Genomic DNA, 24,938 nt, shown 5'->3' with positions numbered 1-24,938 from the left:
AATTCCGCAGCAAAATGCTTACAACCATTCCCTAGATAGGAAAAAGATAATGCTCATATGAACCCTTCTCAGCGCGTAGATCCACGCGTTTCCCAACAGAGGTGCGGCCCCTTGGTAGTCCCCCGCTCCGCAGGCGGCACCGCACGAGTGCCCGGGCGGCCGGGCCGGGCCGAGCGCGGCCTGTGCGCTGGGGGAGGCCCGGGCCAGACGCCGGACTCCGCATCCCTCCCCCGCTCGCACCTTTGCCCGGCCCGGCCGGCGGCAGCTCCGCGCCGCCCCCGCCGTGTCACTCAGCCCCGTCCCGGCCCACATCCCCTGGGCAGGGCGGAGGCGGCACCGTGTCCGCACAGACACCCCAGTTCCCCGCCCGCCCCGCCCTGTGCCGGCAGAGACCGGCCCGCGCTTCCGCAGCCCCGGCCGGTGAGGCCCCGCTCCCGCCCTCCGGCCGCCATCAGCTCCGCCGGGTGCCGGCGCTGACGAGGTTCGAAGGCAGGCCGGGCGGGAGGGAGCGGGAATGAGGCGGCCCCGGGCCTCCGCGGCCGCGCAGGTGGCGTCGGCAGCGCTGGGGGGCGGGAGGCGGCGGGAGGAACCCGCGGGGCTCTGCCCGCCAGGCCGGCGCGGCCCCGGGCCGTCCCGGTGCCCATCTCCCTGTCCCCGGGGTTGTTCGGGAGGGGAAGTCAGAGCCGCCCGTTCCTCCGCAGGCCGCCGGGACGATGACTTTCCAGTGGACGGCAGTGGCTGCCTTCCTGTATGGCGAAATCGGAGTAATTCTCGTGCTCTGCCTGCCGTTCATCTCTCCGCTGAGGTGGGTGTGCTGAGCAACACAGCTTGCTCTTCTCACCAGTTTGGGTTTATTTTATGCCTCTCTTTTCATAACCACGGAGCTTTGCTGCATCCTAAACTAGTTGTAAAAGAAGCCGAAGGAATGCTGTTTGGGACTCGAGTGTCAGGAGCTGCAGGAATCGCAAGCCTCTTTAAGGAGCTTTACGGTTTCTACGCAGTGCTGATTCATCCGGGAGCAGCGGTCGGGGTGCCCAGAGGAGCCCCCGGCTTTATTCAGCAGGTGGGACGGCTTCTCCCAGAGCTGGGAAGCAGGCAGCGTAGAGAAAGGCATCCGGTAGCAATTAATGAGGGGAGAGTGCGGTTTTTTCAGCAGTTTGTCAGATTTGTGAGGTGCAACTTTATGTTTTGGTGTACACTAGGCGTTGTGGGCGTTGAAGAGATAAGACGTTATAGATACTCAAAGCAAGCGGCAAACTGTGTGTAACGGCTGCAAGAAATTTGTGATCACTTGTTTAAAGAAACTGGAGTTGAGTTTGAAGCAGAAGGTTCAGGACTACTGGAATAAAGACCTCTGTAAAACTCTATAAAAACTCATATATAGATTAAGAAAATAGTACTATTTCTGGAACACAACACAAATATTAAGAAAATAATAAATTCTTGTAAAATAAATGCACACAGTAAGGGAAAGAAACAAAATTAATTTATTACCTTTAGTGTTTGCAGAGGCCTGACTTACAGCGTTATCTTGTTTCCTGTAAGTCACTCTTCAAATTTGGTAATGTTATTTCCCTACAGGAAATAAAGCTAGATTCTCTGCAGGAGGCAGGGAAGCAGACTTCTCATTTCTTTTCAGAATATCAGGAAGTCTTCCAAGAAGAACCAAACCCACAAAAGAAGGAGTCTTAAAGTAAGAAAGCGCAACCCCCAAACAAAAAGCAGAACAAAACTTGCAAGCTGTCTCACCAGTGCTCTGTAAAAACATGTTTATTTCCTGCATCTTTAGATGTATTTAGAATGATGTTGCATTTACTGTCCTGTTAAGGAGCAAGAGTTGTTGTGGAAAGTCTGGATTTAACTACTTAAACCTGTGGAGGAGTCTTGAAAATGACTGGCTCCTCCCCACTGATACCAATGATTAGGCATGTGTCCTCAGCTTGAGAAATGGAAACTGCTTTGAAATCTAATTCAACTTCTGGTTTTTTACAAGTTGGCTTGCAAGGAGTTCAGCATTTCAACATAGACTATTGAGTTGTATTTCTTACTGTTCTCTAAGCAAAAGTGCAACTATGTAGGAGGAGAGGAGTATTATGGGAGTCATAATCATCAGATTATTAATGGCTTATGTGAGGAAACTAGCTGCAAGAATTTCTGCAGGCTGATGTCACAAGCAGAATACTTTGGGAGTATTGAAATATGTTTCACTTATGATGCAAACAGAGTACAGTATTTGTGGCTGAAAAGCAAATTCGTAATGTGTAGCTTTACCAAAATTTATTCAAATATTAAACACAGTGCTTTTGATTATATGGAAAGGATAGATATGTGTGCTTTGTTTGGAGCATATTCAGCTATTCCTCTGAACAGTGGTTTCTGAAGGAGTGAAATCACATTATCCTTTATATGGTATATGCAGTTAACTTCTTAACAAAACTTGCAGGACTCTTGTGGGGTAAAAAATCAAATTTAGCTGTTGTGACAGTTCCAGGGGGCAGCAGCTCTGCCTGACACATCTTGGTGGCCTGGAAGCTGGTTCTGTCAGCAGTAAGGCATGCATGGTTACTGACAGGTGGGAAACTGCTGTTCTTGGAAGTTTTGATTTACTCAGCTGTCAGTTTTCAAATGGATTGCTTCTCTCTCTTGTGTGTGCACATTTTTAAATGTTTTTTTTTCAAATTTGCTAAAAAGTTTACAAGTTCCTGGGTAATGAGTAAATTGACAGTATCTGTTCTACGAGGTGTAGTACATCTAAAATGGTGGCTAGTATTATAGTATGAAAGTTTTATATTTATATGACTTTTGTCACCAAAAAAGAAGAGCAGTGTTAGTAAATGTGAATGTCAGTTCTTGTTGAGGGAAAATAAATGTGAAAATAAAACACAGGAAGATTTTCCAGTAAAGAGATCCATATTTTTAGCCTGATTATAACTTGGCAGTGTAGTTTATCTAAGGTCATACCTCAAAGAATGACTTCTTATGTGAAGGTCAGTATGGAGCTTGGAAAATTGCATGTTTAAAGAGTTAGTGAATTGGCTTTGTTTGAGTTGTAGCTTGAAGTAAGCTTTTCATTTGATACGGACTGTGGCTGTCTGCTATAAAGAATTCAGATTATACTAGAAGACTTAAATGAAGTTTTTGCATGCACAATGCAAAAGCATTTTAATTCTTTCTGGTGGTGAGCTGGAAAGAGGAGATGATGCTACAGTTTCATTTAAATTAATAGTAGGTTGGCAACCACTGTTAGAGGGTGAACAGTCTCTGGTAAGTGTAAATAGTCTTAACAAAATTAGGAAATTTTACCTCCTATAATCAGATGGTGAGTGGTATGTCTGTTACATCCCTATGGCATGACCAGGTATTTCTTCATTTGTGCAGTAGCACTGATTCTAACCTGCAGCAAAGGACAAGTAGGTGCTCTGTTATCACCTGTTTCAGTTCATTTGAGCACATCAGATGCTCTTTGTTTGTGCTGCAAGTGTGACTTCTGCTACAGCCCTTCATGCAGCAATATCAAATAGACAACTAATTGTTCAAAAAAAGGAAGTAGTCTACACCACCATTGGCCTCACCAGAAGTCACTTCTGTAGCCAGCAAATTTATGCTTGGGAAAGAGATTTTAAGCCTTAACAAAATATGAACACAAGACTTGTCTTTTTTGTTGTCATTACAAGTAAGAATGTAATAACAGTCATTGTAGTTCAGAGTTAATAGAGGTACTAGTGATTAAAAAATAAAAATAATGGAATGGGTTTTACAGTCTTTACCCTATCCCTTGTTATATTCAGGACTGAATATAATGTAATGATAGCCAAAGTATAAGCTAAAATAAAACACATCTGCAGAGTATCTGCTATCATGCAAAAAATTTGCAAGTATTAACAACAAAAAAGAGAAGTTAGATTACTGGAAAAGTTAACATATACCTAAATTATATTGCAATTAAAACAGCTGTTCAGAGACGTTATACAAGTCCCTTATCAATAACAAGGCTCTCTTCTGTGGGGTTATAATGCTCTTCTTTTAGTGCTTAATTATTTTTGAATAACACAATTCTATTTTACAGATGGCAGAAGATTTTTATGTTTCCTCTATGGAGCAAAATGGCAGTATTTTGGAACAAGATGTTCCTTACAATAATAGTTTTGTTGATCATCTTGTTTCTTGGTAAGTGTTAGATAATTTCTTAACAAATGGGTAAAAGAAACCTGGTACATTGAGTTTATATGAATAAACTAATGGAAAGGATTCAAGCCTAGTGTAAGTCAGCTAATTTATTGAAAAATTATACAGTGGAATGAAAGAGGAGAGGGCTAATGCTGCATCCACATTGGGAATCCAAATGCAATTGTATTATACTGAGTGAATGAGAAGGAAAAATGGAGCTTAGGGAAACCAAGCAGCAGCCTAGACTTTCTCACACAGGTAAATGAACTTGTTTGACACCAGAATTTGGCTGAGCTGTACCTCATGCAGCAGATGGCACTCTTTCTTTTGGTTGCTGTTGAAGAACAGAATATATCAAAGCACTGGGCTGTTTGAGTACTTTTGCTCAGCACAGATACAAAACAGCTGCTGGTTTCATTTGGTTTCACAGATCCTAAGGTCTGTGAAGTAAGAGTAAAGCTTTAATGGTTACCATATGCCTGACTGATTTAATTTAATGTCTGTCCTGACTGTTGTGTGGTAGGCATCTCCTGTATTTCAGTGATGAAAGCAGTTCTCCTGTGTTTTGGGGATATTAAGTAGTTCTCCATGGATAAGTGTTTCCAGTGCCTTAGAATATACATGTTACTTAATTCCAGGCTACTTGAAATAGAAAGAAAAAATGCATGGTTTTATTTTCTGCTGAGGGAAACATGCAGATGCACTGACATATAACTATGTCAGACTAGGCAATAGGACTATATTCTTAATATTTAAAATACCAGAAATTCAAATAGACTGTTTTATTATTTTTTTAAGATTATGTTTGGTGGTATTCTTAAAAGTAGGTCTTCAGTGAATTTCATTTACTCTGTTGTAAATGAATGTATTTCCTTTACTCTGTTGAACTGCTGTTGAAAACTTGGACCAAAGTTTGCTTTTGACTTGGTGATGGTCATTGGTTTCGTGGAAAGAGAGAATAGGACTGAAGGGAAGCAGTGGTGAGATACCTGCCCCACAGCATGAAGTGGCAGGTTACTGCAGGCCTAGACCCTTCCTATAGCATAGGGACATGCATTTGTTTGCTCTTAGTCTTCGATGCATTGTTTGAAGCTTCACTTCGGGGTTTTTTTTAACATCCAAATAACTCAGACATACGAGAGGGACAGTCATGAGTGATGATAGTCACTTGTGCTTTTCTTTGATTTTGCCTGCTTAGACAAATGCAGCAGCAATTTAATAACATCTGGCCAAAATATTCTGCAAGAACATGTCATGAAATGACAATTTATTGATGTGCAGGAGGAGATTTAAGGTGCTGTATTGGTTGTAGGAATGTCTGCTGACCTTACGTTAAAGATAGTAATATGAACTCTTAACTGGGTTAGGTTTGGGGTTTATGTGGATGTAAGTCCTAATTAATTATTTTGTCCTTTGAAAGGTGTTTGCAGTGCACTGGCCCTTTTGCAGAACTATCAGAAGTATGTGATGGATGAAAGGAAGCTGAAAGATGTATGAAAGGCAGATGAAAGAAAGCTGACCTGTAGCTTTCCTTCTCCATTCTTTTTATGATCTTTTTACAGTTAGTAGTTACTACTGATGTTACTACTGCTGTGTTGCGACAGTATGCCTATTTTAATGGATGTTAAAGAAATAATTTTTTCTCTCCGTGATTGAAGTACAAAGTAGACCCTTCTGTCGTTACTAAAACACATGCATATCTTTAAAAAACTCTGTGTAAAACAAATACTTGAGAAAATACTGCTTCTTTTTGCTTCTCTTTATCTTTTCTCACTGTTTGTCCACTGGGGAATTTTAGTTCAGTTGTCAGCAGTGACATTTTGGCACCATAGGGTCTTGGGTAACACCTGTAGAGTGAGTTGCTTTGACCTGATCCCTCGTGGCTGGGTACAAGTGTTTGAAATACCCGTTCAGGCATATTTTGGGCAATGGTTTGTTATATTTCTGGGAATGTGCTAGAGCACTTCATGATTTATCAAGACCGATCTTTTAAATGTATGGATAACATAATTGCTGTCACTATTTGTCCTATTACTGTTTGCTGAGCAGAAAATCAAAGTACATATTTCTAGTACTCAGGTCTGGTTTAGCATGCATGCACACCCACAGATGTGAATAAGAACAGACTGTTTTTGTTTGCAGATGCTGTTAGAGAAGTCAGGAAATACTCATCTGTTCATGTGAATGAAAAGGCTGCAAATGTCAACAGCAGTGCCTTTGATCATATTCAGATGAAACTCTTTCGGTCGCAAAGAAACCTGTATCTCTCAGGTTTTTCCTTATTTCTTTGGCTGTAAGTATAACATTTTTGAATGTTTACATAGTATGTTTATTAAAGGAACTATTGCACAAAGTAATTGTAAAGTAAAGGTCAGAAAGACAATTTCAGGAGATGAAAGAATTAATCGTGACCAGGTTGGCTACAAGGCAAGTAAGATCAGGGAAAATAATACCTTACAACTGTTTGAAGATTGGAAGGATATGTGAGCAACACATGGAAAGAAACATTTGAGTGCTGGAGAAAACATGTATTTTGCAGAAGTTTCTTTGGGGAATACTCACTCATTTCCTTCTTTAAACTTACACCCTTTGTTTGGCACATGGAAAACTGGAATAAAAAACTGCTCAAAAACTAAAGTACTGTTAAATATTGTTATTATCCAGCAAGCTGGTGTCATTGCACCCTGCTGTGTTAAGAATCAAAGCGTGAGCCTGACCTGAGCCACTTCAGCTCAAGCTTGAAGTTAAGAACTGTAGGATAATATTCCAGCTTTCAAGGAAAGTTACAGTTGTATTTCAGATCAAACACTTCATGGCAATTTGCCTATTATGGTGTTATGTTCTTAAGTCAGGTATCTCTTTCAGGATGTCTAAGTTCAGCTACTAAAACAGGGTAAAGGAAAGGGCAGTTCTGTACTGCCCACCCATAGCAACCAAGACTACCTGTGAATCAGTAGGCACAACAACCTGCAGATCTTATCAGTTGGGCTGGGAGCACACGAAGTCGCTGGACACAGATAATGTGAACAAACAGAAACAGACATGTTGGTGTGATGATTTCCATTTGTACATTTTTCTGGTGGCTGGACAATGAGTGCTGGCCCTCTTAGGAGTTCCTTCAGTGAGCTGCTTGACATTGCCTCAATACTCAAGAGGAACACAGGACAAGAGAATCAGACTTATGACAAACTTCTTCCCCTTTGAGTGATTTGGGGCCATTTTAGCAGACCATTGAGCATAAAAAGTGTCAAGGAAAAATGAATACAAAGCTTGAGCAGAAAAGCTTTGGAAAAAACAATGTGGCTATAGCCTTGCTCAATAGTGGTAGGAATACATCAAGTTCTTTGTCTTCCTACAGAAAAGAAAGGTTAAGTAAATATGCACAAATATGTTTTTAATCTCTGCTCCAGGAGGAGTAGCAAGATTGCATCCTACAAAAGAATTGGAAGCTGATCTCTCAGGATCCTATTTATATTCAGCTTCCAAAGAAGAAAACTTGTCAAGTGACCCCAGTAGATTATTTTGTATAAAAGCTCTGCTCTTGAAGAGGTTTGCTTGAGTTTTCTTTGACCTGCTGGCCTTTCACCAAGATTTAGGAGAAATAAGCACTCCTCCAGTAGTCACTAGATCAAAGGACTTTTCTTAGTAGAGCTGTTTTGCTTATTCATGAAACAGTCATAATGTCTGTCAGAGAAGTGAGGGGGAAGTGTTCCTCGGGTTGCCTTACCCTGTAGTGCTGTACCATCACCCAAACAACTTTAGAGCCCACCTAGTGTGACTGGGTAATTGGATGCCCCTAGTTCATTCTTTGAGTCAGTTTTGATTCATTTTAGCACTTGATTCATCAGCATTTGATTCATCAGCCAATAGGAGAATTCCACAAGAATGGTATATGGAGATTCAGAAAATGGAGGAGGCTGGGAGCTTGTCACTTCTGGCAAGACAACAGCATTGTGGGGTTCAAGGATTGCAGAGCATTGGGTACAGGTGAGGAAAATTACCTGTCAGTGAGGGTAGTGGGGCCAGCTGAGCTTCTCATCTGCAGACTGTGCAGAAAAGAGGAGGGTCACAGCCCCTGGAGACTGTCCCCTTGGCGGGACAAAGACACCCATCTGCTAGTCTGACCTGGTCCTCTCTTAGCCCATGCTGAACCTGAGAAGGATAAAAAGGGCTGAAAACTAAAGAAAATCTCAAGAAAACATGAGCCCACTGCTCACTGGTGCCTTCTAGGAGAGTCAACAGGGTATGTAACATCATCCCAGTAGTGGAAGATGCAGCTAGGGAGTGCATAGGCCAATTGGGCATATAGAAGTCTGTGGCTTCCTAGGATGGCAGAGGGAGTTGGCCAATGTCATTGTAAGGCTTAGTTTGAAAGATCACAGTTCTGGGGAGAGTCCTAGTGACTGCAGAAAGGCAAACATTGCACCTGTCTTCAAAGAGAGAAAACAGGGTGTAAGAAACTAGAGACTGGTCTCCCTAGAAGGGTTATGAAGTAAATCCTAGTCAAAGACATCTTCAGAGACATGAAGGACATGACTTGGAACACCCATCACAGATTTACTTAGGGAAGATGATGCCTGAACATCCTTGTTGCCTTGTGCAGTGAGGTGAATGGCTGTGTGGATAAAGAGCAGAATATCCTTTTTGCAAGGCCTTTGACATAGTGTCTTTTAGTATCCTGATAGCCCAACTGTGGAGGGACACAGGCTGAAGAAAAAAGCAGGTGGGAAGTTCCCTGGACCTTTGGGCTCAAAGGATAATAACAATGTGAATTTCAGGTGGTGCTTCTCAGGGGTCCATACTGGGCTCAGTATTGTTTAATGTCTTTATTAACAACATGGATGATAGGATTGAGTGTGCTCTCAGCAAGCTGCTCATGGTTCCAATTCAGAATGGTTGACACCTTTGGAGAGCAGTGCTGCTTTTCAGAGGAAGCAGAAAGGTTGAATAAATGTGCTGACAGAAATCTCATGAAGCTCAACAAAGACAAATGCAAAGCCTGACATTTTATTGGATAATCATATACAGCATCCAGGCTGGAGACTGGCTGCGTGGGTGGGTAGGAAGAAGTTTTGCAGGAAAAACCTGTGGATCCTGGTAGAGAGCCAATAGTGTATTGAGCTGTGATAGCAAGGATGCAGTTAGCAAGTCAAGGAAAATGGTTATTCTGCTCTGTATGACACATGGAATGCTGCAGCTGCAGGACTGTGTCCAGTTTTAATTCCCCAAAATACTGGAGTACTGCAGTGGGGTACAGAGAAAGTTGGAGGCTGAAATACGTGACTAATGAGGAGATGCTGAAGGAGCTTTGCTTTCAGGCAAAAGAGACTTTGAAGGGAAAATCCTATTGGTTTCTATGTCTGTCTAGTAGTAAAAAAGATGGATGCAGTTCATCTCAGTGGATACAAAAAGGAATGACAAGAGGTAAGAGGAACCTGAGATGTTCTGACCTGTGGTAGAAAAGTGCTGCTGCTGTCAAGAGCAGCTAAGCACTGGAACAAGGGCCATGAAGGATGGTGGAATCTCCCATCACTGAAGATGGTAGGAACTCAACTGGACAAGCCTCTGAGCAATCTACTTAACCTGTCCTGCTTTTCATGAGGTGGAAGCCTCTTTCAACCTCCATGATTCTGTGATTCTCTTTTAGTTTTGATGTTTTAATGACTCCTGCATTTGTAAGTTAATAAGCAATAGTGAATTTGCTAACCTGTGGAAAAGTAGGGACATGGGGACCTTAGCTTTTATATTAACCCCCCAAAAAAGTAAGGAAAGGAGCTTTCAATGAAAAAGCAAGGGGTGGAGGGAGGCTTAACTTGAAAAGATCTGTTAATACTCTTCCTGTTATGCAAAAGCCAATTACTTAGATTTTCAAATTTCTTTGAAGAGCAGCTGCATACTTACATTATAGGCATTAATTTAATTCAGTGTTGTGTTGCCTTGATTCAGCAACATTTGAAAGACTTCAGGATGAATAATGAAAATAGTGATGCAAAGAATCAAGCCAAGGTATTTGCAAAGCTTAGAACTGAGGTGCTGTATCAGTGCTGACATCCATACATGTTCTGATTTAACTGTATTGACAGTACTTGGAAGATTATTATGCTCATATTGTTAATTTTATTCTTGCAAGGCTGTTTATGAAGTTGTGTGATTTTTTTTTTCTTTCTTCACTATACTCATTACCATAACTTGTTGTTTGGCTCTTGAGTTTGGAGATCAATCCTGTTAAAAATACTGGGTTATATAAAATATATATAACAGTATTTAAACAGCCTTTAAGCAGTCAGGTCTCTGACCCCTTAATGGCTGTGGGTATTTAGGATGAGAGAGGTTCTGTATCAAGTAAAAATCAGAATGTCAATGGATGAAAATATTTTCTGTCTCTCTTGTTGCTATTATTTGTCATCTATGAGCCTGGATGTTTCCCTCTTCTGGTTTTATTTTTACATCTAGTACTGAGAGAGAAAAGGGCTTGTTTTGGTTTGTTGGATTTTTTGTTTGGTTTGATTTTTGTGGTTTTGGTTTTTGCTTGTGATTTGGGTTTTTTATTTGTGCTGTAAATTACAGTTCTGTTCACTGTTTTTCTTCACCAGTGTATTGAGACGTACTGTTACCCTTCTCACTCAGTTGGCAAAAGAGATGGCATCTCATGCAGCTCTGGAAACACAAGTAAATGATGCTACTGAAGCAGCCAAAAAATACATGGCCGAGAACGAAAGGCTGCAGGAGGTATCTTTGAGCTTCTTCAGTAACTTTCTTACACAGCAAGTAGTTAGTGCAGTGTACTCTGAGGATGGTTGCTACAGAATGCTTGTTCATTTTATTCCTTCTGGTTGAAAAAAGAAGAAAAATATTTCTATAATATGTAATTCAGAATACTGAAAACAAATTATAGTAGCACCTTATTAACAAAGGAAACTGAAGTAAACCAAATAAATGAAGTTCTGTCTTTCCAGTACAAATTTCACCAAAGTAGTAACAGATTATCGTAATACCTCTCTGAATTTAGTCATAACAAAGTAGAGGGAGACACTCTTAATAATTTTATTCCTTTTATCACAAATAATTGCCTGTTTAGGTCAAGGCTGCAGCAGTCCAGGATGAAAAATCCTACTATATAACTGTGACTGTATTCATGATGACTGTTTCTTCTTAATAGGATTTTCTCCAGTCCTGAATGTATTTTTCTAACTTGTATAATTAATCTTCTGTATTTGATGTATTTTGTATTCTTCTATCTTTTTATTGTAGGTCAGCCAATTTCAGAATATTCCCCTTTCTTAGTAGGACACTGTTGTAGTAGTAATGAGAATACTACCAAAAATTTCTTACTTAAAAAACTACCAGCAGACTGGAGAGATGTTATTTTTATGCAAAGAATGATTAGGCTGTGGTTCAATACATAACTACTCAGGAAGGAAAGGCATCAAAGATATAATTAAGATAAATGTGTGAAATCATTTCTTGTAACAGTTTGACTTCTGTTTGAAGAGACTGAACCCTAAGCTGAGTTCAGACATTTTAGACATAGGAAGGCTTTTAGAGTCCAGCACACGGTCAAAACTAAATTTCCTGTGGGTGTGTACAGGTTTCCTTCCAGTTTGTCTAAAGCAGTGTCTATGGTTACTGGCACTGTCAATTTTGTAATAAATCTTCTTACGAAGACTCTGGACAGAAAGTACTAGAAGGGATAAAAAAAATCCAGTTGTGAGGTGTGGTAAAACAATGATCAGTAGTCTGTGCTAGGTGTTTCCCAAGTACAAAATGATTCCAAAATTTTGGGATTTGGTATTTTGTCAAAATGATCCAAAATTCTTCCCTCAGCCATGGAATTTGCCTTTTTATTGCTTACGGGTACTTTTTTTTTCTTCTCTGTCCTGTTGAGATTTTGCCAAAAGTCCTCTTTTTTGTTCTGCTTTCACATTCTCTTAGCAACACATTCTCTTAGCCACTTGTAAATGATAGCTAGAAATTGGAAACTGTAGTCCTGTCTGTTTTTATTTGTGTGCTTGATTGCATGGTTTTCAAAAACACAGGTAGCCACAGGTACAGGCAACATGCTGTGGCTGGATCTCCATTGTGATGGACACAGGAAATGTTCAGGGTGGGAATATTTTAACTTTATAAACATCCCATTGTTTAGGCTTTTTTGTGGCTTGGCCCCTGCATTTGTGTTTATTTACAAGTGTGCTTTGTTCCACCATTGGAGAGAAGTGAGAGCAATTGTGCATGAGGCACTGGCTGCAAGTATAAATACTGTGAGTTTACTCTGGTGTGCAAGGTCTGTACTGTCACCTGTTCAGAGGTTCCATGGAGCACAGGACTTGAGATAAAAGTTTACAGAAATAGCTATTTGCATGCTAATAGAAAGAGGTGAGCAGAAAGCAAAGAAGACAATTGGCTATGGTTTTGTTGCCAGCAGTTCAATGTCATCTCAGCTCTTTGATTAAATAGCTTCTGGAATTTTTTTTCATCTCTTTTCCTTGGATTGTTTACCTGTCTTTATAAACAGTTCTTTTTCCTAAAATAATCTTTCCCCTTTGCTCCTGCCTGTGCCTGGTAAGCTCTGGTATTTCTAGTTTACCTAACAGCTGTTTGTCTCAGTTGTTTTTCTTTTCTTTTTCCCATTAAGCATTTACCTCTTTTTTTGCAATTGCAGAGATGATGTGTGATTAGATAGTAGAAGCTTTATGAGAAAAGGATCTTGTTATGGGATATAATCTTACACCTTTAACAGGGTGCATAAGTATAGTAGTGCCAACATTTTTGGCATACAGGGAATATATTGCTCTTCTGTCAAGGGTTTACAGGGCTCTTCCTGGATCCTTTCCTAGTTTTTGTCCTGAATTTCACTGGAAATCCAATCTGGATATTGGAACTATTCTGAAGATTGAAGTAGCTGCAAACCTACAAGGAGAGAATTAGAACTAGTTGCATGTAAACATGGCAGTGTTCTGTCACTGACAATCCCAGTGTGTATCTTCTGAAAAATCCATTTTAAAATCTAAATCAAAGTTGTACACTTGATGCAGACAAGAAAAGTACTCTTACACAGGAGATAACACCATTCTATTACAAGTATGCCATTACCTAAAACACTGAACTTGGTTTTTTCCTTTTTTTTTTTTTTTTTCTGTTTGGGAGGATTTTTGTCTAGAATGGCTATCTGCCTGTGTCAGGTTGACATTTGATAAAACCTAAAGCTTTGCAAGATCAGGGCTGACATTCCCTGGATATTTTGCATTAATATCAGACTAATGAAAATAAAGTTAATTGTAGCAACTGTGGTTTTTAATAGGCCTTGAGTGGAAAAGGAGATAGTAAAAAGAAAGAGTCAACAGATGCAACTGAGGAGAAGTTGAAGGAGGAAATTGAACGTTTGAAGGCAGAGCTACAGAAGACATCAAATGGTGAGTATTAGTTAGGACCTCTTTGCAAAGAAGAAAAAGATTGTTTAACACTGAATGTCAAAAAAATATTCTAGGTGTAGCATGAATTTACTTCATCTGTTTCCAGAACACTTGGCATGGGGTTCCTTTACATTTGATGAGGAACTGATAAAACATGCCATTGCCATCCCAATATTTTAGTAAATGTGTTCATTATGAAAATATGTAAGGTGTAATTGGAACACCTTAGTTAAGTTGTAATTATTGACAAGTTGGACTGATATATTTAAGTGGTGTTGACTTGTCTTCATCAATGAAAATGACCAGGATATGGAATCTTTTGCAGGTTGCTCTTAGGTATCAGTTTTATCTATGTATGATCAGTTTGATCATACATAGCAGCCACTCTCCCTGTATAAAATGGGGGATGTATTGTGATTGAGGTTTTTTACTACCATAGGGTTTCTGTCAGCAGAAAAGTCCTTGACTAATATTTTAAATTTATATATGTTCTGCAGCTGAGGTGTTAGGATGTTAGCTTTTTAATATTTTTTTTGTTTACAAGGAAACATAACTTACAATTTGTAACATAATACTTTTGTTAGCAGCTTCCGTGTTTAAGGTTTAGGTTGTCAAAACTGCTTTATAGGCAGCCCAAATTGAGACAGAAGCAGATTTTACCTGTTTGGTTCTGTCTTACTGGGATCTCTCAAGGTGTGTGATGCCTGCTGATCTGAAATCAGTGTTTTTAAGATAACACAGCCTGCGATCTTGTAAACATTAATCAGATGTTCAGATTGTAACAAAAATACAAATTTTCTTGGTACGAAACAGTATGTTATCATCAAAACATAGCCCCACTTTCATACTGCCTGGGACTGCTACAGTGCTGCAAGAAAAAATTTTTCAGAAATGTTTCATGAATCCTTTTTTGCTGTCCACTGGGAATTCAAATAAAAAATGTAAACCAGCTGTTTTCAACTGGGCTTGAAGCAAGAAGAATCTTTAAATAGAGAGTCTCATTAGTTCACATTCTCAGGCATGTTTGATGGTGGGTTTTCCCTCTCCTGCTGTTTTCTTGAAGAAAGCTGGGGGGGAGTGCCTTTGAAGTGACAGGATCAATGGAAAATTTAAATGCTTATGTCTTATTTAAACTAACTGGTGGTATGTAACACTAATATAATGTAAGCTTTTCAGTCAGGAATGCTAGAGAAAGCTAAGGAATAAATAGATTTACCTCATGCTGCTTCAGCTTCATTCTCCCCATGATATATTGTCCATCCAAGAGATGTATAAATTAAGGCATGCTTGAATCTTTTGTTAGGGCACAAGTGGGAGAGAGAGGGTCTTTCTAAGGAGTGAATACAAAAATATTTACAGCCCTTCTCCTAATGCCACCCCCCTCATTGCCAATAACCCCATGGGTGGTATGGGAATTACTGTGAGCAGCTAGGTGGTGTTGAGGTTTGTCTGTCTTACCTTCTTGTAAGTTTTCTTGTATGTTATTTTGAGCAAATTGATAGCCAGAAAGCTTGAAGTACTTGATAAGAACAACCACATCCTTAGACACAGCTTTCTATAGAGTGTTAGAGGATGTGAATTTACTGTTTTCTTTTGAAATTCCTGCAGCTGGGCAGGTGAATGTTGACTGTCATGTTCACTAAGTGTAAGCAATGCATTACACAAAATGAAAGCTGACATTGGAAAAGTTTTTTTGCCTCTTCTAAGCAATTTGTTTCATGCTGTTGAGCTCACATGACCAAAGTAACTTTTTCTTTGTGTCTGTGAAGTCCAATCCATGAAACTGTGGGGGAACAGTGAAGAGTGTAAAGGGTGTCACCTAATCATGAAACGAGACAAAACTCGTATAAAAATGAAAACTTCACTGGTTTTGATTTTTGAGGTTTCCTTATTGTTTGTTTTTCAGGTATGGTATTAGTAAGAGTCATAAATTTGGATATTGTTCATGGTTGGTTGGGGGTTTGTGTTTGGGTGATTTTTTGCCGCTTGAAAGGAAAAACTTTTTTTTTTTTTTTCAAATGCAGTTTCAAATATCCATTGCTCTGGTCTGGGACACTTATTAAGCTGCTGATGCATGGTAATATATTATTTTAGAGTAGGCTATGAGTTGAAAGGTGGGTTAAGTCAGTATAGTGGCAGCCAGGAGGAGTCCTAAACATACACCTGCTTCACATTTAAGAAAACAGTTTAGTATCAGATTGGTGCTGTGACATCAAAGGCTATGCAAATTGCCTGTAAAGTTTTGAATCAGTATTTACAGCTGGAAGAGGAAGCACTGTATGTCTCCTCTTCCTGAAATTCTGACTAAAATCATAGTGTAGACAGATGATTGTAGACTTTCAGGGGACTTATCTCTAGTTCTTCAGCTTTCTATCTTTTACAGAAAACACAGATGACTTTTTTTTTTCCTCACTTAACAGTGAAATCCTAAGTTAAGAAGACCTTTTTCCTATGCTCTGAATAGGTGGGGAGGAAGAATCAAAATACAAGACTGAGCACAAAAATTAGTAACATCTGAGAAAAGGTTGGAAATTAGTTTTAAGGGTTTTTGACCAAATTTGCTTTCTTTCCAGGCTTGACTTTTCTATTACACTTGATGCTTTTTTTTTTGCTTTATTTTGGAAATGAAGCAAAGAAGGCTAGTTCCTCACAGCTCTATTGCAGACCCACATATTATTGTCAGGGCTTTATAGGCACCCAGCAGTGGGGCGAGCACTTGGAGAGCCTAATCCATTTTTAGCATACCTAGACATGTAATAACATGACTAGTTAGAAACCTTCTGAGATGGTATTTTATTGATACACTTATATATTCTGAAAATGTCTCATTGATACCTAAAAATAAATATACATACTTGTAGCATTACCCAGAACAGATGTGAGAATGTTTCTCCTGCTACACATTAGACGTATTTCTAACAAAATATTGATTCAGATAATTAAAGGTTCTCAGTATGGCTACTGGCCTAGGACCAATAGGAATTTTCTGGGGAAAGAAGACATGCCCATGATATTGTTTCATTTTGATGGTTTGGAAGACTATTCAAAAAACCACAACAAAGCAAATTACCTGCAACTGGGCATGAGATTAGACCTGAGAGAAGTTTCATAAAGGCTTTTGTCCTTACAATGGTCCTTGTGCTGGGGCAGGAGCAGGGCTTCATTAAATATGTACTGGCTCATCAAAGTCATTTAGGTGCTTTTGAAGTTCAACTTTTTCTGAAAATACTCTGTTTATATATGGATGTCATATATGGTGGGGCAGGAGGAAATTCTAATGGAACTTTGATGCATCATTTAAAGAGGTTTGTTTTGTGTACAGACTGACACAAGTGTTCTTTGTTTCCTGGTTCCATAGTGTTGTAGGAGACAGCAGGAGAGCAGCAATTCATGTGGAGGGCTGGTTTTGGAATAACTTCTAACTGTTGGCTATTCTAGAAAGCATGCATGTGCAGATGTACAGCTCTCACTTAAATGTGAAGATTACTATGTGTTCAAAACCTGTTAAAAAATACAGACATTGGGAATACATTTCATAAAACTGCTGCTAGGGAGAGTTCACTTTGGCCTTGGTGTTGCTGGGTAGGCTAGTGCCATCTATGAAAATTACACTGAGCTTCTCTGATGCACTCGGGTTTTTAAAAACAAACAAGTTTAAAGAATTGGCCACAGTCTTGTTAATTGGCCAATGGCAGAGGGAAGTTGAGGGACAAGGTCTGTCTTACTTAACCTTACTTTTTACAAGACTGTGAGATGATAACCAAGGGTGGGAGCCATTGCAGTGTCACATGCAGCAAGAGCTGATACTCACATTTGTTGATTGGAAGAGATGGCTGCATACAGCAAGCATGGGTTTATTATACAAGGCTTTTTATGCCATCCAATGATGCTATAACATCCCTTCTGTAACAAAATTTTATTTGAGGTTGCAAAAGGTACTTGAAGCAAATTTGTAAATTTTTTTGCCCTGCCTTCTCATTTTAAATTCTGGCCATTGTATCTTAAGAAGAGAATTCAGAATTAGCATGGAGGTACTTGACTGGAGTTGAGTTCCCAGCCTTACAGGGTATTTGTTGGCAAATCTCTTGTGCCGTCAATGCCTAAATTCTTAAACATGAATAGCTCTTTTTTAACTTGAAAACTCTTTTAAAAGAGAGGGCTCTTTTTTACTCTTCAGCTAGTCCAAATCATTTGGGTTGTAGGCTTGTATTGTGAGCAATGCTAATGTAAGTTCCAGATGGTTTCCTTAGTAGCAAGCACTGTAAGTCAAGTGATGTAGTCAGACCAGGACTAGTAGTTGTGCAAGGAAATGCCCAAAGAATTGTTAGTTGGTTTTGTTGGTGTTTGGTTTTGGTGTTAGGTTCTTCACTGTTGTTGAAATTAGAAGATCATAGAAATGCTACAGCTACTGGGCTGTGGTAATGTAGCTCCTGAGAGCAGTTTTATTCCTCACCCTTAGAATTCAGAGCAGTCTGAAGTAAACTGTCTCTCCTGGAATAGGATTCAGAGAATGTTTTGAAAGGACATGTTCTTTACTTTTCCCAGATTATACATGTTACATTTGTTTATGGACCTTCAGTCACACATAAGTGCAAAGTTTTCCACAAATGTCTTCCCTTGAAACACTGCTCTAGGAGTAGTTTGTTATTTTTCCTGGTAGGGAACAGAATGGAAAAGGATAGCCTACCTCTTACAGTACTGAGGCTGGATTCTGTGTTTGGAACTTGCTGATTATTCCTCTCAATGGGTGCATTAATGTAGCAGCAGCATCCTCATCTGCCTGCTCCTGCATTGACTTGGTGGGAGGTGTCAGCTGTGGGAGCTTGCTTGCTGCCAGTCCAGCTGTTGTGCTCCTGGGAGGCAAAGAACCAGGCCAGATGGAAGTCAGAAATAATAACTGAGTGTATTGTGCACACAAAGGATCTCCTGTTTCCTGCTGGATCTGTGTTCATATGATAGGATCCATATGGCAAGCAGTGTACCTGATGAACTGGGCTGCACTGTAGTGCTCCCAGCAGAGGAGCTGGGCACTGGTGTGGGGACACTCTGGTGCTTCACAAGGCATCAGGGAAATGGGTGCACTGAGGAATTCACCTTGTCAAAGACGTGATGCTCCTTTTAATTGTGTGACCCCAGCAGGAATGAGTCTGGATTTGGTGGTTTATTGATGTTTTGGGGTTTTTGTCCATAGCCAACACAGGTGGAAAGGACAGTCTGTTCTTTGCTTTTTCTTCTTCTAGGGTTAGGCAAGATATTTCTGTCATACATCTGTTTTGGTCAAAACACTAAAACAATGCACTAGCTTGTTCGCTTTCCTGACTTGTAGATACTTCTAGATATTTTGTTCATGGTTTAAAGATAAAGTAGCTTTTAGTTGCAACTAAAGTACTGTGCTGCTCCTTATAAATAACTAAATAGTGTTAGATCAATAACATTGAGTTACAACTTCTTCAGAAGTGAGATCTTATTACTTTTTACTACACTGTGTACAAGAACGTTCAAACAAAAGCAAGATTTATCTTTCTAATTAGCAGATTCTTGGAGAAGTGAAATAGCATATATATAAGCATATATATTTTTTTGTCTACAACCTAAAATTTGGAAGTCTATCAAATTGTCACAAGTTTATTTTATTGATATCAAAATTTTACTATTGAAAACTTTAAACAGTACTAAGATCAGAGAGAGAGTAAATGCAGTGGTGTTTGACTTGTCACATGTGTGGAAATGAAAGTTACCCCAAATACCAAAACCTTCAGAAAATCTGTATTGATGCTATCAAGAATGACTTAAAAGATGAAGGAAAACTGTGTAAGAGTATGGAAATGAAAGAAAGGAGAAATTAAAGAGAAATTATGAGGTTTTAATCATGTTGGAATCAATAGACCAAAGTGTTACTGACTCTAGTGAATCAGAATTTCAAGGTAGGTCCAAGTGCTGTTACAGGAAAACCACTTGCAGACTTCTGAAATGAGAATTATTTTCATCTGTACATTCAAATTGATCATTTAAAAATAAGTGAAATTCTGGGTGAAGGAGTTCTCCTTTTTGCATGTAGGAGTGTGGTCAAATCTCATTTCCTGATGTTTGAGGAACTAGCACCCAAAGAGAAATCTGCTTCATACCAGACTGCTTGTAAGTCAGTGCTTAACAAAAACCACATCTAGCTCCTCATCTTTTCAGAGCAGGCTTTTAGAGGTGCTGCAGTTCTTGAGTGCAGTGGAGGTCTCTGGGAAAGAAATCTCTCTCAGGGAGTTCACAGTCAAAGGATAGATTCATACTTTGGGAACAAGAAAATTTGCTAATGTTCTTTTTTTAGCTGTAATAAAATTTTTATTTGGTTGTTTGGGGTTTTTAAGTGGCCACGTGAGGTGGCCCTACTAGGTCATTAACAGCATTTCTTTGTTTTCACATGAGCAGATCAAGATTTGTGGTGCTGAATCAGATGAATACAAAAATCCCTGAGATACCTATAGCAGAGGAATATGAAAATATCTAAATGACCTTACATAACAGCTTAGGACTAATGTATTTATGGCACTTTGTGCTGTTTTATCCTGCATTGTAAAACAGCCCCAGTGGAGTCCTAGGCTATTTGGTACTGCAGCATAGATGTGCTCTCAGTTTGTGTTGAGATGGAGTGGAGTAATAATTACTTTCTTCTCATTTTAAAAACCTATTCAGAGTTGTTTATCCACCCACCACCATTTCTGCCTTTTCATCTGTAAACTGATGCTGCTAATCAATTAATTCATGCATGGTAAAATTAAGAACAGTATGGAAAGGTGAGGTCTGTGTTCCTATAATCATGTATCATCTTCCTCCTTACTGTGTTTTGTTGATGGTCTCAGGTGCTGTGTGAAAATCTTGCCCAGTGTTTGAGTTCCCTCCTCTCCTTAAGAGGTCTGACAGTTTTGATTTTGGAGTTGCTGAGTTTTGTTTTTCTAGAACTGTCTCCTGCAATGTGACAGAACACTGCAGTCATCACTAACTAGTCCCCTGTTTCAGGAGTTTATTGGCCTCACCCCTACCTTTCTTACAGGCCCTTCCTGTTCCTCGTGCTGATCTTTCTGAACATTGGCCATTCTCTTTCTGCTCCCTGTCCTCAACTTCTCAGGTTCCTGTGTCCATCTGTGATGCTGTGTTTTAAATTCGAAGCTATTTTAGAGGAAGGACTGTTTACTGCAGTGGAGCCCTGATGCACATCTAGGGCTCCGAGGAACTGCAGGAATACAAGTAATAATTAAAACACCAATTCTGGTATTTTACAGCTTTCCATAAGGCAAAAACTGAAGGGGCTGCAGTTAAAAAGCAGTCTGAAGGCCTTAGAAGAGAATATGAGCATCTGATGAAAGAATTTGAACAGCTTCAGGTAGGTGGCTCTGGATTGCCGTACAAGGACTGTGTTATGAAATTTTATCAGCAAAATTCTGTTTGTTTTGAGAGAATTTACCAAAATCTTTAGGATAGCATAAAGTTACAACAGGCAGCATTCCTTAAACTACTTCAAAATAGTAGAATTTTGTTTTGCAGAGTTATTAGCTTTTTTTTTTTTTTTGCACTTTGGTTGACAAAGCTCAGGTTATCATTAGCTTCAATTTTACTGTTGCTTGGAAAATAAGATTCAGGTGGTTTTGCATGTGATGGTCACTGAAATACTGTAAGAAAATTATAGGAGCGGTGTGGGTGGTGGAGGGAGTATATACATGATTTATAAAAGTAATTCTATTTTGTTTGCTGTTAAAACATGCTTCTGCAATCCTGGATTATAAATGTTGCAATACCGTTGATACACAAGGATAAAAAACCCAACAAACAGCCTAGGTTAAAAACAGGCTACTATAAAATTCAAACTCAAGTACAAAATAATTTTTAAAAACCAAACCATATTAAGCAAAAGTTCAATTAGCTGTTTGATTGAGTTTCTTATGTACGTGGCTATAATACCCATAAGATACACAGTAAGTATCAGTAAATAGAACTGGGAGTTTGTATTTTTAAGTTGTCTGACAGGTGTTCATATGCTCCATACCTAACATCTGTCTTGAGCAAAATTCAGTAAAAATTAAAGTTAACCTATTTACAAGTAGTGGTCTTGGGAGAAAATAAATTATTATTAAAATTATGGTGACCTGCTTTTCAAGAAGAGTTGTTCAGCCCTGTATTGATAAAAAAAGGCAGTTTTGACCTGGTTATAATATTTTTTCCTGTGTTCTGTGAAACTGCTTAGTCATTCCCAGTCTCACCCTGTACTTCTACAGATTGCTCAACTGATCTCTGTGTTCAATTCAAGACCACCATGCATGTCCTGTCCTTTTGCTTCCCTGTGTAATGAGCCATAGTAGTCCTGCTGCATTTCTAGCAGACTTGTGGTCTAAAACACACATCCTTACCATCTCTGTTTACCTCTGAGTAGAAGGAACAGAAGGTACTGAGCACACAGTAGATGCAGCTCCCAGGGATAAATGAGTTGATAGCAGAAAATGTTTTGTGCTGAGTTTGCCGCACAGCTCAGCTGTAAAACCAAAGGGAGCAGAACTAGGCTGCACAGCCTTGACTGCTGGCAGCAGAAGCTCAGGGGTTCTGCGGGGTAGTGTTGGTGGGACTACAGCTTAGAAAGGTGTATGATGAACAAATCAGGTGTGACTGCAAAGGGGCAAAATTTGGTGTCTGGACTCAGTGGTTTCTGATCTTGCCAAACTGAAATTATTTTTCATCTGTCTCTTTTCAGCAACGTTTAAATAAAGCAGAAGATAAGAAAGACCTGTAAGCACATCTGAGATGGATGGCATTGCTACAGTTGCTTGAATGAGAAAAGGCTTGTGCTGTTGATGTTCCTGATGCATACCTGAAACAAAAGATCTTTCTGAAAAGCACATGCATTGCAGGTCCCTATTCAGATTCCTCTAATATATCGGTTGCCAAAATGTTCTGTGTTGCAAATAAAATGTTAAGTGGCTTACCAGATTTACCATGGAGTTTGTCACTGCTCTCGTGAGGAGAAACTCAAAAATCTTTCAACTCCACCTGGAGCAACCTGTTTACCAACCTTTTTCCTCCATAATGGTAACAGATCACCATTGCTTGTAGCATTTGAGTGGGGTTGTATATCACACTAGACCATAAAAACAATTACTTAAACCTCCGTGCAGCACCTGCTTGGAATCTTAGAAATTCAGTTCCCAGTGGGTTGAAGAAGGCTGAAAACTTACTTACCAGTGGAAAACTGAATGACAATCAGTCTAAGGAAAATAAAGAAAGAAACATCGCCTTTGCAAATCCACCTCACTAGCTTGTGACTTTCACTTTAGCCACATGGATTTGAGTGTATTTTAACAAACAATATTTTGCATGCTTCTGGTTTATTTTTCTTTAATATATTGGGATATTTCATTTTTGTGTTGGCTGGTATTAGAAGTCTTTGTTTTTTCACTGTTTACATTGGTTTACTCCTTATGTACCACCTAACTTCTTTAGCCTCGCTAAGTAAAAATCTTTTTAAATGTAGATAGTTTGGTTTGTTTTGTTCTGTTTTCATGGATACGATACCTCAAATAAATGTGCACTGTTTTGCATAAGACCTTTTTGGTATTCAGAAAGTTGTTTTGAGCTTATTTGTTAGTTGGTTCCAGTTTATATTTGAAAGTTTGATATGTTTGTTATATTAAAGGGATTGTTTAAGTTCATGGTTTCTGGATTTTTTCTTGTAAATCTCTCTCAGTGTGCTGTCTCATCATAGTTAATAGTTATATGCACCAGGAACAAAATATACTTCTAACTTGGTGATGTTTAACTCTTCTTGAAAATACAATCTTCATAGTGGTGGTTTTGCTTACTCTGGAAATAAAATTTGTTTAGCTTAGAATTTAAACACAGCTTATCAAGTAGTATAAGGCATAATAGCATACCATATTAAATAAGAAGGCATATGTTTTTTTAAAAATACTTTATCCTTGCTGAAGTAGTACAGAATGTGTTTTCAGAGATTCTGTGACACTCAAGATTTTTTTTTTTAATTCATATAAAAACTTCCAGGAAAAGTTACAGATTTTTCATACCTGCATACACGTGTTTTGAAGATGTAGTTGAATGCATCTTTGTTTCTTTTTTCTCCACCCCTTTCTGAAATATTTAAAATTGTGGTGGAATGTTATCTCCGGTCAGATCCAAAGGCTGTGGTTGGAACCTTTGGAGGTATAACAAGAAGTGCTGGTTTTAATAAGAGAACAAAAAAACTCACCTAAGTTTCTTCAAGACACTGAACAAAAGCAAATAACTCTTGCTTTTTATTTACTGTTATCTACTCAAATTTCAAACTCTTCTCCTCTAGTATAAGTAGATAATGGGGTAGAAAATTAGAAGCTTATTATGAATGATGTTGTGCACTGTCCTTTTCATCCTTAAAAATGTATCTTAAAAATAATATGGAATAAAAAACAGATGGCTGTGAACGCAGGGATAAAGATATTTCTCCTTGAGAAGGAACTCTGAATGGTTTACACAGTTTCTTGCTGTAGAGCATGACTGAAGTGTGAAGGAATACAGGTGGTATGCACTGTTTCCTTGGAGCTGGAATGACATGCAACGTGCAACAATGACATTTCAGACATGCAACGTGCATTCAACACACAATAGATCCATGCTGTAATAGATTACACAGAAAACCTTGATATGGGGCCTCAGGGAAATGTTCCCTGCCTTGGAGATTCCTTAAACACACATGCTGTATTTTGTCTCCATTCACTTCTTCTGTCATGTCCATTACTTGGATCCTTTGTCAGGTTTCCCTGTCACAGAGCATGACCATCATCATTTTTGTACTTGTCTGTTGTGGATGGTCACACGCATTGGACTGAGTTGCATTATCACAACTGGGACTGTTTGGAGTCCCAAAATTGTTCACAGAAAAATAATCCTCTGTTATTCAGATTAAAATTATTTTGTAGATTCTGCTATGTAGAACTCTATTCTTGGAAAGAATGTGGGTCTTGTAAAATTGTAAGTCTAAGTAGTGTATCTGGAAATTCTAGTAGATGGCAAATCCTTGTGAATACTTTGCATTTGCATTGTTTCACATGATATGCTTTCAGGGCTTGTGAGATTCTGGCTTGATCAACTTTAGGTTCACTCACTGGTATTGTTTTAAGTTATGGTGGATATACAAGGAAAGAATGAATCAAAATTTCTTGCTTTTATTTCCTGATCTTTCAGGCTGTTGGGTCACATTTTGGTCACATGTGTCTGTGTTGTGGGAAAGAAGTGGAAAAAAGTTAAATCTCTGCTAATACTGGTGGAATCAAAATAACTTTTGTACTGATGTTGGACAGTTAATTTATTCTGAGTATGTCTCCAAAAGTAAGA

The 24,938-nt window shown here is 39.1% G+C and overlaps 1 protein-coding gene across 2 annotated transcripts; it reads left to right on the top strand.

The window, feature by feature from the left end:
• The first annotated feature begins 294 nt into the window (after positions 1–294).
• Positions 295–23,263, top strand: BCAP29 (B cell receptor associated protein 29). 2 transcript variants are annotated; one of them, XM_077179102.1, is made up of 8 exons: positions 295–481; positions 702–805; positions 4,067–4,167; positions 6,310–6,460; positions 10,761–10,896; positions 13,466–13,577; positions 20,849–20,949; positions 22,309–23,263. In XM_077179102.1, the coding sequence occupies exons 2-8, from the start codon at positions 714–716 to the stop codon at positions 22,345–22,347; spliced, it is 732 nt and encodes a 243-aa protein (XP_077035217.1). In that variant the 5' UTR covers positions 295–481; positions 702–713; the 3' UTR covers positions 22,348–23,263. The 2 variants fall into 2 exon arrangements, with proteins under 2 accessions (XP_077035217.1, XP_054487727.2); XM_054631752.2 differs by lacking the exon at positions 295–481 and having other exon boundaries at positions 544–805.
• The last annotated feature ends 1,675 nt before the right edge of the window (positions 23,264–24,938 follow it).

The sequence above is a fragment of the Agelaius phoeniceus genome, chromosome 5 (assembly GCF_051311805.1).
Source record: "Agelaius phoeniceus isolate bAgePho1 chromosome 5, bAgePho1.hap1, whole genome shotgun sequence".
Classification (NCBI taxonomy): domain Eukaryota; kingdom Metazoa; phylum Chordata; class Aves; order Passeriformes; family Icteridae; genus Agelaius; species Agelaius phoeniceus.
This window is presented reverse-complemented; position numbering and strand designations above follow the sequence as displayed.

What these genes read in the sequence shown, in the direction of transcription:
- BCAP29 (XM_077179102.1), top strand. Translation starts at nt 714, where the DNA reads ATGACTTTCCAGTGGACGGCAGTGGCTGCCTTCCTGTATGGCGAAATC. An exon ending in TTTTCCTTATTTCTTTGGCT is followed by an intron (nt 6,461 to 10,760) that starts GTAAGTATAACA and finishes TTTCTTCACCAG; the next exon opens with TGTATTGAGACGTACTGTTA. An exon ending in AGAACGAAAGGCTGCAGGAG is followed by an intron (nt 10,897 to 13,465) that starts GTATCTTTGAGC and finishes GGTTTTTAATAG; the next exon opens with GCCTTGAGTGGAAAAGGAGA.